General features: G+C 43.4%; 1 protein-coding gene and 1 long non-coding RNA gene across 3 annotated transcripts; one reads left to right on the top strand and one right to left on the bottom strand.

Moving 5' to 3' along the window:
- The first annotated feature begins 2,065 nt into the window (after positions 1–2,065).
- On the top strand, positions 2,066–12,467 carry LOC306836814 (secretory carrier-associated membrane protein 1-like). 2 transcript variants are annotated; one of them, XM_079364122.1, is made up of 9 exons: positions 2,066–2,386; positions 6,774–6,851; positions 7,244–7,351; positions 7,738–7,849; positions 8,607–8,735; positions 10,344–10,503; positions 10,664–10,765; positions 10,991–11,108; positions 11,519–12,465. In XM_079364122.1, exons 1-9 carry the CDS (start codon positions 2,330–2,332, stop codon positions 11,666–11,668), a joined length of 1,014 nt encoding a protein of 337 aa, XP_079220248.1. In that variant the 5' UTR covers positions 2,066–2,329; the 3' UTR covers positions 11,669–12,465. The 2 variants fall into 2 exon arrangements, with proteins under 2 accessions (XP_079220248.1, XP_079220249.1); XM_079364123.1 differs by lacking the exon at positions 2,066–2,386 and adding an exon at positions 5,760–6,035 and having other exon boundaries at positions 11,519–12,467.
- Positions 11,979–14,208, bottom strand: LOC306836815. The gene is made up of 2 exons (XR_013780816.1): positions 13,319–14,208; positions 11,979–13,284 (listed from the first exon to the last, which is right to left on the bottom strand). It is a non-coding gene; the product is annotated as an uncharacterized lncRNA (long non-coding RNA).
- Between the last annotated feature and the right edge of the window lie 1,087 nt (positions 14,209–15,295).

Genomic DNA, 15,295 nt, shown 5'->3' with positions numbered 1-15,295 from the left:
GTTTTTATGGTAGAGTACCTTCTATTTGATCTAAATCACTTGGCACCTGTCAGCCTCCGTAAATATCCGTAAAGTCGATGGAAGTCCTCAGGTCACAATTCAACTCTTTAGCTTCAAAACACACCAGATACAACACACACGTCCTCCTTGACTTTAAACAGTGTGGGGACTCATTTCATTTACACCAACAGGAACTCATTCAGAGCTTCAAAAAGCCAATGAGGAGCCTATCACTTTTTCATGTTATGCTGTGGTATTGACAGATATCAATTAGGGCTGCACAATTAATCACAATGTAAGCATTATTGCAAAAGTCTGAAATCCTTGAAGTAAAAAGGGTCCAGACCAAAAAATGTCTTATTTAGCATGCGTGAGTGACTTATAGGTGGGGAAGTAACATTTAATAAACATGCTTTCACTTCATGTTGATGCTGTCACATCAAGGTGAAGACTCGGCTTATATCACGTATATAGCAAAAAGAAAATATATCACAATTGTATTATTATTGCACCCCTGATATCGGCATGGCTTTATTTTCACATGCATCATGTCTAAGTAGAAAGAAGTTCAGGTGTTCTGGTTCTGGTTCTGGACAGGCCTTGTTGTTGATGATGCAGAGACTTCTGATCAAGTCAGCTGAACTGGAAGTTCACCACAGCTGTCCCAGTAACGAGTCAGCTTCACCAGTTATAAACACAGCACTGACGATAAGAGGGGGGAACAATGATCAGCTGGCTTACTTTTTGAAGTCAGCGCTGAAGAGTCCAAAGGCAGCCCCGGAGGAGTTGGAGGATGTCGGGGTGTTCTCCTGACCCGCTTCGACGCCAGCCTCCGCTCCTCCTTGGTCGTTGTACAAGACGGCGGTCGACATGCTTTTAACTCCACGAGAACTTTCCGAGTGTCGCGCTCCTCTTATAAACTGCTCATTAATTTAAGTTAAACCGTGTGACTGTAGCGCAGCGTTTTAATAACGTTGTTGCAAAACCCAAACTTCTCCCGAGATTTCGCTTAACTTTTTTTCTTCTTCTGCACGCAGTAGCGGAAGTGTGAGCTGGACAAGTTGGTGTCACATGACAGGGCTTCAGCGGCAGACAGGACATAGATCTAAACCTTCTAGAACATGATCCTCTAACTGTCCCTGAACTGTACCAATTTCAATTCAATTGGCTTTATTAGCATGGAAAACATACATTACACATTGCTAAAGCATATTAAAAAATAAAACACAAAATTACGAAGATTTTTTAAAAGACTATAAAAGATTCAATATTTAAGTAACTAATTAACTTTTAAAAAATACAAGAAAGAAAATATAAATAAATAATAATTATAATTTCATTTAACTTTTTTATATCTACAGATTAATTATTCAAAAAACAGGTGTGCAGGTTTATGTTTTTTTCTAAATACAAGATAGAAAATAAATAAGAAATATATAAATAATATATATAACTTATTACTGTAATAATTATACACTATTTTATACTTTATTATATTATTATAATATAACTATAAATACCAACTCACATCCTTCTAACACTTCTAGATCTATGTCTCGAACGCCCTCCCAAGCCGTTGTGTTGTCATGGTGACAACGGTACCGTTGTTCTTCGCTTTGAGCAAAGATGAAGAAAAGTTGTGAACTTGTCAAACACCTTTTTTTTTTTTTTTTGCCAAAATAATGAGAAACTTCCTGCTTCACGTAATAATCAATCTAATTTTTTAGTTTTAGTTTGTCGTTATTTTGTGGTAAACTAAGGTCAACACAATCTTTTATTTATACAAGTTAATACAAAAAACGTTAACGCTTGTCTAATAAGTTATATATTTATATATATTGGCTATATTCAAGTCAAATAGCAAATGTTCAGTCCTCTCATTCCACTGAATGAGAAGATTATTTACTTGATTTAAAATAATATTGGTTACGAATACACATTATTCTAAATGATAAATAGGAAACAAATGGAAAGTCTCAGGTAAAATCTAAAAACCGGCCGGAACTTTATTCATTAAGTTTTATCAATAACTGGACTGGTGAAACTTTTCTTTTCGCCTCCTTGGAAGTGATGTATCTTCACTTCCGCACGGCGTCACTGCGTATCCGGTTGTGTCTGGTGTTTGATCCTTGATCAGCTGCTGGTGACCAATCTCCTCCTCGATAGTATCTCTAGACGCCGTCAACACTTTAGACTTCATCTCACTCAAAACGCGAGTCGTTATTCTTCACTTTAGGTTAGTTGTCGTCAACCTTACCTGTCATAGTTGGGTTTTTTTGAGAGGTACGTTTAAGCGGAAAAGGGGAAAAGGAATTCTTTTTGTGGAGAAATGTCAGAAATCGACAGCAACCCCTTCGCGGATCCGGAGTTCAACAACCCGTTTCAGGTAACGTTAGCGAAGCTGCGTTAGCCACATTAGCATTAGCTTCTGGCTTATTTCACAGTTATAACTGGTCGTTTCTGTTTATAGTATTATCATTATTGTTGTTGTTTTTTCGAAAGCCATTAAGGGTAGCTGGTGAGACATTTTAATCCACTTGTTGTGTCGAGTCTATCACTTATTGTTGGTTGTACACTTACCTCACTGTTGTGACATAACATTTAAAGGTTACCTGTCAGTGCAGGTGAAAGCTGGATATGTTATGCTAGCTTTCAGGTGTTTATCTTCAGATTTAAACAGCAGCAGGTTGCCTGTTTGGTGTTTATTTGAAGCTGCACGGCTTCTTACATGTAACTCTATTTGCACCTAGCAGGCTAACTTCTCCCTGTCTGACCCACCTGCCTTTTAAAACCTCTAAAAGGACCTGCTTTTGTTTTTTCTTGTTTTTTTATTTTTATTTTACAGGGACAATACATATGAAACATTTCAGTAAATATTCTAGAGTTAGTCAAAAGGCTAATTTTCATCTGTTGCCCCTGCATGGCCAGATCTTACAAAAATGGTTTTTTTGGGGTCAAATTTAACACTCATTTAAACCCCATTTAAAGGTATATGGTACACAGGTGCATTCATTTAATTTAACCCTAGAATCTCAGAAGACAGTGTGTTTGACGAAGCTTTATATTTAATTGATTTGAATTGACTGGCGTGTACTTCAATCTGCCCTCATTGACGAGTGCAGCCTCCTTCATCTGTTTGAACAAAACACCTAAAACACATCGTTTGTGTTTCTGACAGACGGTTTGTCTCGGGCCGATGAAAAGAGAAGTAAATGAACGCTGAACACGCCGTGTGATCGTGTGTGTGTGTGGTTTGACACTCTTTTGGCCCGTCGTCATCACACAGTTGGCCTTGTGATAGCTGTCCTGCCGTCACTGTGGAAGCATCATGTGCTTCAGTGTTTTACCTCCCTCGCAGCCTCTCTTATCTCCTCGTATCAGGTGTACTCAACACGGTCACCGGAGCGGCCTCTCATTAGCATTTCCCTCAGCTGAAAAGTTGTCTGACTAATTGATAAGTCAAGTATTATGAAGTGTTTCGATAAACATCGACAGAAATACCACAGATTCTCTGCTTAGCTTGCTCCTATAATGTATGACAGTTACTTCCTGTCAAAGTGGTTAATATTGGTGGATTGTGGAAAGCGTTCTTTACAAGAGGCCAGAGAGCCAAAGCCATGTCCAGTATCCAGTATGATTTTATCAACATCAACAGTAGGTTTTGATACAGAGAACTTACTCAGTTATTCTGACAGATTTATTCTTAAAGTCTTACTATGCAACTCTCAGATCAGATTTTCAGATGAAAACAAATCATCTCCTCAGACCTCCTCCCTCCCCTCGCCTCCTTCCTCCCTCCCCTCGCCTCCTCCCTCCCCTCGCCTCCTTCCTCCCTCCCCTCGCCATCCTGTTTCACTAGCAGGATTCAGTAAGGCCGAGGCAGCACTGGCGAGCGTTGAAAAACGAGATCCTGCAATCAATTTCAAGTAATGATCTGCATCTCAAAGAGCAGATTTGCTTGTTTTTCTTCGGTTCTGAAAGTCTGTCGGTTCTTCTTTACTTGTACTCTTGCTCTCGAGGGGCTATCTCTCTCTTCCCCCTAAATGTTAGCGAGGGAGGGTTCACTGGAAACTAGCCGTGTATGAAGAAGCGTCCTGTCCATGTGAACAACAAAACAAGAGGGAGCCGTCATTGAAGGAAGAGTTTGACAGAAGCTGAGGTCACAGTTTGACTCTACAGAAAAGCAACACTCGGCTCATTCACGGAGCCTCGCTGACATACTGACATGACTCGTGAACCCTCCCGCTGTCCTGCCAACATCTCGCTCTTTTCTTGGCCCAATGTGGGTTTTTGTTTGGCCTGAGGAGACGTCGTTCCTCCCTCTGAGCTTTTCCTCCCTTCAATAGTTGATGAAATCATATGGCGACATGTGGTGCTCATGCGTCCCCTCTGGCTACTTCTTTCCTGCTGAATGTCATCTCTTCTAGTCGTGCGTGGTGACTCTCTCTGCCTTCTGGCTTGGCCTCATTCTCTAATAGATATAAAACTGTGTTGTATGAACGAGTAGCATAAATAGCGTGATGAAACATGAGGTTCAGTAATCCACATGTTGGAGCATGTACTGTACTGCTTTAAATCATTTGGTTCCTTCCCATTCGAAGTGTGCTGCTGTCGGATCACTTGAAGGAGTCTCCTCTGCTCTCTCTGATCCCCGACAGCAAACAGCTTTATTCACTGTTTCTCACACTTGATCATTTTTATTGGTTTTAAAGCTTCGATAAAAAAGTGATGGTGAAGAAACGGTATTAGTAGTAATAAAAAAGTTAATAGTATTGGGGCGGCAGTAGCTCAGTCTGTAGGGACTTGGGTTGGGAACCGGAGGGTCGCCGGTTCAAGTCCCGGCACGGACCAAGTCCGGAAACTGGTCTGGTAGCTGGAGAGGTGCCAGTCCATTTCCTGAGCACTGCCGAGGTGCCCCTGAGCAAGGCACCGAACCCCAAAACTGCTCTGGAGCGCTCGCTGTGGGCAGCCCCCTCACTCTGAGACCTCTCCATTAATGCATGTCACTAGAACCTTGTTTGTGCATGAGTGTGTATCTCGGCCTGTGTGTGTGTTAGACAGAGTGTAAACCGAATTTCCCCTCGTGGGATTAATAAAGTATAAATTATTATTATTATTATTCTTTAGATGTTGTTGTTGGTGCTGTTGCACTCGGACTGGTTTGATGGGAATGTGACTGAAGGGAAGAAGAAGATAAGAGGTGGTGTTTTGTGTACAGGATCTCTCAGGGTCGATCTCTCGCTTCAGTGCGGTGACAGTTTGTTGCCCTTCCTACAATCAAAAGTTGTGATAATAAGTATGGCAACAGAAAGATACCAAAAAAAGTAGGAACAGTTTGGATCCCTTGATTTGGTGTCATCACCAACCAAACCGAGCTGACGCGGACCGCTCGGTGGAGGCGGGGCTTAAGACAGGAAACCTTTGTGTGTGGTGAGGTTGCTGTGAGAGTATTTTATTAGTTTATAATATGGACATGTTGTGTGAAACAAACAAATGTAAAAATAAACAAAATGTTTTCCCACGTGACATCCATGCTTTGGCTAGTTTTCCTGAGTTAGTGTTTATCTTCATCAGGACCGGGGCGGTTAGCAGAGCCGTTAGCTTGCTCACTCTTTATGTGACAGGAGGAACTGAGTTTGCACGTTTTCATGTAACATGCTGAGAAGGGTTTTTTTTTTTTTTTTTTTCCATCTGAATCCGAGAGCAAAACTTGGTGAATATGTGCTTTTTTTTTTTTTTTTTTTTTTTTTTTTTTTTTTCTCTCGCCTGCACAATAAGGCGTCATGAAAGTTTAAACACAACATACCCTGAAATATTCATGGCCCCGGTCTGGTGACAAGTTGCAGCCTGTGAGTTTGTGCGTGCGTGTGGCGGTGGAAGAGATGCTCGCAGAAATGTAAGATTCTTCAGAGAGACAGAGAGAGAGAGAGAGAGAGAGAGAGCTGCACGGAGACCGGAGGAGGAGAGAGCGGCAGGATTGCTTTTTGACTCTGAAGATTTGAATGAACCGGGCGTGTGACTGACAGCTGCTGATGGTAAGCTTATCAAGAAAACAAACGGGAGAATGTCGCTTCACTGACGTCGGCAGGAACAGGAATCTAACACGCAGAATAAACGGGCGACATTGCTTCACTGTGCGCCGTTTGAAGACACGCCGTGTGTAAACATAGCTGCACGCTCGTGTCATCCTCTAAGATACACAGCAGTGTCGTGCAGAGAGGCTCACTGCAGTGTTAAAGCTCCATCTTTCATAGATCGCCGTGTGTTTACTCGGCGTGTAGTAAAAACTGTGTGAATGTTTCTTTTCCTGCAGATGGAGAGCGTTCGAAGAAAGGAGCATAAGGTGCTTTAGAGCTCAGATTTTTGTGCCCAGCTTCAGCACGTCTCTTTGTTTTTTTTATTTTTTTTATTTCTGTCTTCAGCAGCCAGAAGCATTCCCACCCCCTGCCCACTGAAACTCAGGGCTGGAGCTATTTATAGACGCCCTTCCTGTGAAAATTATTGGAATCATCTCATCTTTGCCAGTAATGAATTACAGGCCTGTTTAGTTTTGAACAAAAAGAGCTCTTCAGCCTCGATGTGGCAGAATAATGGAAGGTCTCTGACTCCTTCCTGCGGTGCAAACTCAAGGAGACGCTTCAAGGCTTGGAGTTATTTCCCACATTTATTCTGCTTCTGCTCGTTTCTCCTTTGTCCTCTTGTTGAAATTCTTCTTTTTTTATTTTTCTCTCTCTCTCTCTCTCTCTCTCTCTCTCTCTCTCTCTTTGTCTCAGGATCCATCAGTGACACAAGTAAGACAGGCGGCTCCTCCGGGGTTAGAGGAGTATAATCCCTTCACAGATGGCAGACCGGTGAGTATCACACATTTCAACCAGCGACGACAAGAAATCGATATGAACGATATTTAAATTAAAATTACCCAACTGAACTCACAAATCACCGATTCAAACGCTGAATCAGTCATTTAAAGAATTTCTTCAATCATTCTCTAAATGACTGTTTGATCGAGTTCCTGAGCGCCGTGCACGTTTCCCTTTGCTCCTCACACACCAGAGTATTAGATCGTAAATATTGTACATTTTTAATATTTACACAAACGACAGAAAATCTGCCCGATGATCTCGTAGTGTGAAGCAGCGTCGATTTTATGTGCTCGTGGTCAGAACGTGTCGTAGAAGCTGCGTGACAAATGTTTAGTTTGTGAAGTGACGTGACAGCAGAGTCTGTTTTTAAACTCCCGTAGGCGCCTGCTGGTATGGCACCCAAGACTGCAGCACCCACCGTCAACACACAGCCGGCCATCATGAAACCCACAGAGGAGCCTCCGGCCTACTCACAGTCTCAGGCTCAGGTACGACTGACTGCAGCCGGACTCCCGTTTCCTTTAGCTTGATGCTGTTTGGACCAAGGAGACATGTTTCCTCCTTGTATCCTCGTTGGATCCTGCAGAAGAAACATTAACCAGGACTGCCGGCTTCACGCTGAGTCTGCAGACTGAGGAGTCGCTCAGCAGGAGGCGAACACAGAAATCCAGACAGCCACAGGAAATCTCTCCTGGTGGTGCAGCTTTGTTGTCTGCCGCCTGTTTGGGGGGGGGGGGGGGGGGGGGGTGATGTCTCCCCTCCGGCTGTTAGTGCTGCACCTGTTGAGTTCTCCCAAACGCTGGATCAGACAGCGTAACAGGCTCGCACACAATCCAGTGCTGACATCTGTTTTATATGATGTGTGTGTGTGCAGGATCAGTCTCGAGGGGCCGCTGAGCTGTTGAGGAGACAGGAGGAGCTGGAAAGGAAGGCGGCAGAGCTGGACCGTCGGGAGAGAGAGATGCAGTCACTCAGTGCTTCAGGAGGTCAGCGTCAAACACCAACACACACACACTCAAGTGGTTCCACTGCTGTCGGCTCTTTAGATATAAAAACACTGGATGAGTTCTCACATTGGATGCAAATGACAGAAAATTCAAACTTCAAACTATTGTGTTAAATCAATTCATTCTAATTGCACAAGAAGAGAAATACAGCCTGAACATGTTCGCTCATGTGGAGCTGACGCTAATGGGTAATTAGCTCAGGGAGGGAGTAATAGACAAATCCTTTTTTTCTTTTCTTTTTTTCAAATAGTTGTTAAAAAAGTTCCTACATGTTAAGCTGCATGTGTGGCAAACGTTAAATCTCTATTCCCCCCCCCCCCACTTTAAGGAGGGTCATTCCTGCTAGCAAGAAGTCCGGTTGAGGCTACGTGAGAATGCTGCAGGATATTTTCTACAATAAGATAAAACAGGGTTTGTTATGGAGGAAGAAACCAAACGAGTGTGCTTTCACTAAATGTTATTCTCAAAGGTTTCCTGCAGAGCTCGTGCATATGGCTGCTGTTTTGAAGTTTCTATTTTCAGCCTCATTAAGCGCGAACGAGTTACAGCGTCGTCCTCGTATCTGTTCGCCGAGCATATGGTGGCTTCATTAAAGGCTGTTCAACAGTGTAGGCAGGAAACCGTTGTGCGTGCAACATGCACGGTGGTACAGTGTCTGAATCCATGTGAACAGGCAGCTCGACGTTCGACCTTTCTAACCTCTGCAGGAACTTATCAAAGTGCCGTTCTGTTTCAGGCAGGAAAAACAACTGGCCCCCCCTCCCAGAGAACCTCCCGGTGGGGCCCTGCTTCTACCACGACATCACAGTGGACATCCCCGTAGAGTTTCAGAAGACTGTCAAGATCATGTATTACCTCTGGATGTGTGAGTGACTGTTTGTTTTATTTCTTCACGGTGCAGCACATTGGAGTGAGCGAGTGAATTAACCCCGAAAAATCAGGTTCCAACGACCTCGAGAAATGAAGTCTTCTAAAGCAACTATCCTGATTATTGATCTCGTTATTTTAGGACTAAGATGCAAAACTTTCTCTTCCACTTTCTCAGTTGTCTGGATTTACTTTTTCTCCGTTATGTGCTCAAAAGTGAACGGATCATTAAATCACAGAAGAGAGCATGTGTGTGTCATGTTTGAGTTTGGTGCCTCTGCCTGCACACTTCCTCTCCGTCTGTGGCTCCATCACATCGACTGACCAAAGGCCAGACTTTTTATTTCTCTTCATGGGACACTCCCCGTACCTGAAGTTCCTTTTTTTTTATTACCGACACAAACTTTAAAACCTTTAAAGACAATAGAAGTAGTATCATAGAGATGGAGAAGGACATTTAATTATTTTCTCATCTCAGAGGAGAACGAGGCAAACTAAAGACGGAGAGAGAGAGAGAGAGAGAGAGAGAGGCTGCAGGGTGCTGGCTTATATTTGTGGGGTGGAGGAATGAACTCATGCTCTAGATCTCATGAGAAATGTTAGAAATGGCTTCATGGCACCTCGAGGAGACGTGTGCACATCAGTAAATACCGAAACAATCCTGCACTCTCAGTAAGAGCCGTCACAAGATAGAGACATGTAAAATTAGTTTTTTTTTTTTTTTTTTTTCATCCCTGCAGGTATAAAACTATTCATCCAAAGTTGTTTTTTTTAAGATTAAACTTAAAAAGATTTTAAAGATTGAGCTCCTTCCACTGTGAAAAGTTCGAATCAGCGGGGATGAACAGCTTTGAATGGCATTCAGCAGCCACATGACGAGGGCACGTGGTGCGGTCATGTGGCTGCTGGAGGGAAGGGGTCAGATGATCGCTTAAAGGTTAGTTTGGGCACAGATCTAAAAAACAGAAGGAGACACTTAAAGCAGCCGTTTCCTCACAGAGCGTCACTTTTATCTCCTGCTGCAGTTTGTCGATCTTTGACTTTATAATAATAATAATGATAACAGTGATTTTATTTATGACACACCTTACATTTAAAAGAAAATCTCAAAGTGTGACAGTAGAATAAAAAGTAAAGTAAAGAGTCGGACATGTCTGATGAGAGCAGGGAGTTTGAAGTAGAGCACAGGTTGTGAGCTCCTCGTCGGCCATCCAGCAGCCTGATGTCATTTCTTACACAGTCATGTCAAATCTGGACCGCCGCTGTACACCGCCTACCGCCTGGATCGGATCCCAACAACGAATGGCAGTCATGAATTATAGACAGGCCTGTGTGTGTGTGTGTGTGTGTGTGTGTGTGTGTGTGTGTGTGTGTGTGTGTGTGTGTGTGTGTGTGTGTGTGTGTGTGTGTGTGTGTGTGTGTGTGTGTGTGTGTGTGTGTGTGTGTGTGTGTGTGTGTGTGTGTGTGTGTGTGTGTGTGTGTGTGTGTGTGTGTGTGTGTGTTACATGTTGAAATATTCAGCGTCTGTGTTTCTTTATTTCCACCCTGAGCTGGACCGGGCAGGACGCCATGACGCTCTCTGACTGTCCGTGCTGTCTGCCCTCAGTTCACACAGGGACGCTGCTGGCTAACTTGATCGGCTGTCTCGCCTGGTTCTGCGTGGACGCGTCGCGCGGCGTGGACTTTGGCCTCGCCATCCTCTGGTTCTTGCTCTTCACGCCGTGTTCCTTCGTCTGCTGGTACAGACCGCTTTACGGAGCGTTCAGGTGAACAGCGCGGCACGTGTTCACAAACGTGACAGACACACACACACACACACACACACACAAAGAAACCCTGATGATGTTTTTAAATCTCTCTCTCTCTCTCTCTCTCTCTCTCTCTCTCTCTCTCTGTCTGTCTGTCTGTCTGTCTGTCTGTCTTCAGGAGTGACAGCTCCTTCAGGTTCTTCGTCTTCTTCTTCGTCTACATCTGTCAGTTCGGCGTCTATGTTATCCAGTGTATCGGCATATCTGGATGGGGCGCAAGGTAAGAATTCAAATCCTTGTGATAGCCTCAAACATGCAGGATGATGAAGCTTCTCCTCAAAGAGAAGTTTGTTTGGGGTTATTTTCAGCCGGGGAGCGATACTCATTTGATGCACCATTTAGTTTTTATGACAGCAGGATGTTGCAGGTGGGACTGAGTCGCCATAAACTACATGATTCATTGTTAAAAAAGCACTTTCTCTTTGTCTCTCCGTCTCGTCCTCAGCGGGTGGATCTCAGCTCTGACTGGCCTGAATAAGAGCATCCCTGTGGGCATCATCATGATCGTCATCGCTGCTCTCTTCACCTCGCTGGCTGTCATGTCTCTCATCATGTTCAAAAAGGTAAAACTGTCCACTCTCTCCTTCACACGTCCACAACCGGGGCACAGTTTCAACAGACCCTAGACTCAATAAAAACAAGCTCCAACAGAGAGACACGGACCGTGTTGATGAGCCGTGCAGAACACCGATACCTCCATACGTTTAAGTTTAGTGTTTTACACGATAACTTCAGATCCAGCCGGGCGATTGTTTGGTTTAATAAAGGAGTATTTGTCCTTCACCGAAAAGTCCGCCTGCGTAGGGATCCTGTCCGTGTGGTTGTCGACACTTTGAATAAAAACGTTTGAGTCTTTCGAAGCTGTGAGTGGGCGTGCTCTTCTCACCTGTCAGTTGTAGTATTAAGTTGCAGCTGTCCCCCAGTCCTCTTTAAAGCCTCTTCCTCTGTGATGTCATTTCTTCTCCTCCGTCAGGTCCATGGGATGTATCGAACCACCGGAGCCAGCTTCGAGCGGGCCCAGCAGGAGTTCGCCACCGGCGTCATGTCCAACAAGACGGTCCAGACGGCTGCCGCCACCGCCGCCACCAGGGCCGCCCAGTCGTCCTTCAAGGAGCAGATCTGATTGGCTTAAGAGAGCTCGTCGTTCATCTTCCCGTCCAACTCTCTCCCCATTCGTCTTTGTCTTTGACCCTGTTTGAACACGCGGAGAGTCTTCACAGCCTTCTGACCATATCGAAGCGGTTTTTTATGATTCATAGTGAAAACAATCAGACGGGATTTTAGTCTGTGTTGGACTCCATCCGGCCCGACGACATCACGCACTCACCACAGACTCTGAGCCCCGTTTACTGACGCTGCACTCCTTCTACCGCTCAACCAGCGTGCTCCCATTCACCTTCTCTGTGTGAGTTTGTTTTTGTGTGTGCGTGTGCGTGTGTGTGTGTGTGTGTGTGTGTGTGTGTGTGTGCGGGTGTGTGCGGCCAACAACGTGAACATTTGCGTGCCTCTTTACATGTCACGTCTGTCCTCCGTCGACGGCCTCTACTCAAACGAAACCAAGTCTTTCTTAACCGAACCAGGTCCAACCTTCTGATCATCAGCTGTTTGTAAAATTCAATTTAACAACTCAATCACTGCTTCCTTCTTTTTGTTTCATCCACTCTTAATGATTAATTATTTATTGGATACATGGAAGTCATCTTTTCGCTCTCTAGTTGTTTGTCAGTGCACGTGCAGGCTGCAGCCTTCTCAGCTGAGAACTGACCACTGCTGCCCCCCGGTGGAGTAACTGTGTACTGTTGAAGATGAATGCCGTGCATTCCAGTTCTGCTTCCTGCTCTCCTCTAAATATCGTAGTTAGACATGTGCAGTCTAACTTTATTGAATTGAAATGTTACCCCAAAATCTTATTTGTTAGAGTATCAAACACTGAGAATGTGTTGTTAATACACTGTAGCAGCAGAAATATGAAAACACTCTACAATGCATTAAAGCTTTGTTAGCAGTAATGAAGGAGCAGTCGGTCCAAAACTTCCCACAATATCTCAACAGATTGGTTGCCATGAAATTTCGTGCAGTCAACAATTTGTCCCCAAGCCGATGAATCTTGAGGATGATGATCTTCAAACTTTTTCTCTCGGGTAGATTTAGACTCCCCACAGCTTTGGCAACATAGTGATTTTATGATAAATCAGAAAAGACAGCTTAAACTACAGTTCCCAATTTTTAAATCATTGAATGGGTTTTAAAAAATCCCTAAAATCTTTTAAACAGCCCACTCGCCATCATGTCAGCTGTTTGATACTGAACAGATTTATTTGGGTGAAAGACTCTTTGAACGTTGTTTTTTTTACAATAATCCCTCATTCAAAGTCCAGATGCACTTTAAGCCTCGTCTTTAGACTTCACAACATTAACGCTTCAGAAGGAAGAATATTTCCCCATACCGCCGCCACGCCTTCCTGCTCCTCGTCCTTCATCCATAAATACACCAGCTGAGTTTTCACTTGAAGCAGAAACCTTGTGTGTGTGTGTGATTTCAGTTAAAGACGCTGTTGACAAACGGTAAGACGTCCGCCGCTCTGTATGTACCGCTGCATGTTTCTGCAGGCGACCTGAAGAGGAAAAACTCGTCTCCGGCTTTTCTCTGTGAGACTTACCTCAGTTTTTGTTACTCAGGATGAACTCTTCACGTGCATGATCTAACATCTATGAGACTGTAATGACATCAAACACAGACTGCCCCCTCTTCCCCCCCCACACACACACACACACACACACACACACACACTTTAAAAAACAAACGAGAGGCGTAAACATGTCAGCCGGTACTTTTCTACTTCTTAGTGCTTTGCATGCTGTGGAATGAATAACTCTGAAATCGTGCACAATCGAATCACACTACGAATAATTCATCGAATCCAAACGTGCGAGTTACGTCTTCGAATGTGTCTTTTTTTTCTAAATAATACTGACCTTATGTTTCTCCAGTGGGAGCTGCAGACTGTTTTGATTGTAGTTTTTTTTTTTGGTCTCATGTTAAAGCCAGTTAAGCCTTCTGTATGTGTGTGTTGTATTCGTGTGTGTGTGTGTGTAAAAAAGGAAATGAAGCCTTTGAAGTCTTAAGCCTGTGTGTGTCTGGGATCCTTCTTCTCTCCTTGCCTTATTTTGCTCCTTTTTTTTAATGTAATTGTTTCACACCTGTTTGATTTGGCTCAGTGCTTGCGTACATGTGTAAGGAACACGTATGTGCAGAGCAACATGAGATTACTACTCCTGCAAAAGAGTCCGACTCGAGTGGCGCCTGCTTTTATTCTTCTAATGAGAAGCGCTGGACTGCAATGCGACGTGAACTGTGTGCCGTACTGTAAAATGGACTGTGGCTTTAAGCTTCAAGATCAACTTGTCCTGTGGTAGAAAACACTGACATTTAATTGAAAATAGTCTCTTAACTCAGATTTTAATGAAATGATTTCAAAATAAAGTAGAATTGTATGTTTGTATATTTTTGAACGGTTAACAAACGGCTGGCTCTCTTGCTTTAAATTTGGCTGTGATTTTAAAAAAAGGCGCTCTGGTTTCACCTTCAGCCGCATGTCGAGTACTTTGTGAGTTTTGTATATTTATTGTATTAACACTGAATAAAATTCTTCTTCTTTATGTGTTTCATGGTATCTCTTATTGTGAAAGGGTTTCCATCATCCAAAACTGATCGTTGTTCTTTTACAATCATCATGCATCTTTCTGTTTTCAAAGCTGGTAGTATTAATATTTAAAGTTGACTGCACCAGCAGGAGATCACCAGAAGAGGGCAGCAGGCAGCAACAACAAAACTGGTCATTTAATCCCTTTCACTGCCAATGTGATCAAATGGAAATCTAGTTGAAATAGTAATAATCCATCTGTTAATTAACCTAAAGAGCACGTCTTTGGACTGGTGGAGGACGTCACCTGAAAAGAAACCACAACATGCAAACTCCACATAGAGAGAGGCTTTGATGGGATTCGAACCAGGAACCTTATTGCTGTGAGGCAACAGCGCTAACCACCCTCCACCAGGGCCGCTGGGAGTAAAAAAATCTGTTGTTCTTTTTTGGACAAAAAAACTATGAGCCTATTTAGAATACATGTATAATATATACATTTAAATGTTTAAAAATAAATAAATAGATTAAGATTCACCACGTCATCGTCTTACACTCTTCAGTGAACACAGCCAGGGCCACACACACACACACACACACACACACACACACACACACACACACACACACATCATCATCAGTTCTCAGAGGAATATATGCACTATCACTTAAACTTCACAATAACACTTAAACAATGCAACAGGTTTGATCAGCTGACATCAACCTGAGTCACTGCACACCACTCCATAAGCTCCAAAATCCTTTCACACACAGCACAAAGAAATCATCTCAGACTACTTAAGCATGTTATTGAACAGCTCTCCACGTTCATCGCGCAAACACACGCACAAAATAACACTTTTTTCCAAACTTTTCACGCAAACCACAAGGAAACAATCTCAGACTATTTACACGTTGTTAAACAGTTCTCCAAGATCCATTACGCACAGAACACACGATCTAAGTAACACTCTCAATCCAAACCACCTCCCAAAAACACTATAGTGTGACATCAAACAGCAGAGATATGAAGGTGCGCGGCGACACCATGATCTTACTTTGAGCTGCAGACAGACTGTCCTGGTTACAGGTGTCCAAATGTCCAG

Source organism: Symphodus melops (assembly GCF_947650265.1).
Source record: "Symphodus melops genome assembly, chromosome: 16".
NCBI lineage: Eukaryota > Metazoa > Chordata > Actinopteri > Labriformes > Labridae > Symphodus > Symphodus melops.
This window is presented reverse-complemented; position numbering and strand designations above follow the sequence as displayed.

Excerpts from the sequence above, each read along its gene's own strand:
- LOC306836814 (XM_079364122.1), top strand. The coding sequence starts at position 2,330 with ATGTCAGAAATCGACAGCAACCCCTTCGCGGATCCGGAGTTCAACAAC. Across the intron at positions 2,387-6,773 it reads AGTTCAACAACCCGTTTCAG|GATCCATCAGTGACACAAGT; the intron begins GTAACGTTAGCG and ends TCTTTGTCTCAG. Across the intron at positions 8,736-10,343 it reads CATGTATTACCTCTGGATGT|TTCACACAGGGACGCTGCTG; the intron begins GTGAGTGACTGT and ends GTCTGCCCTCAG.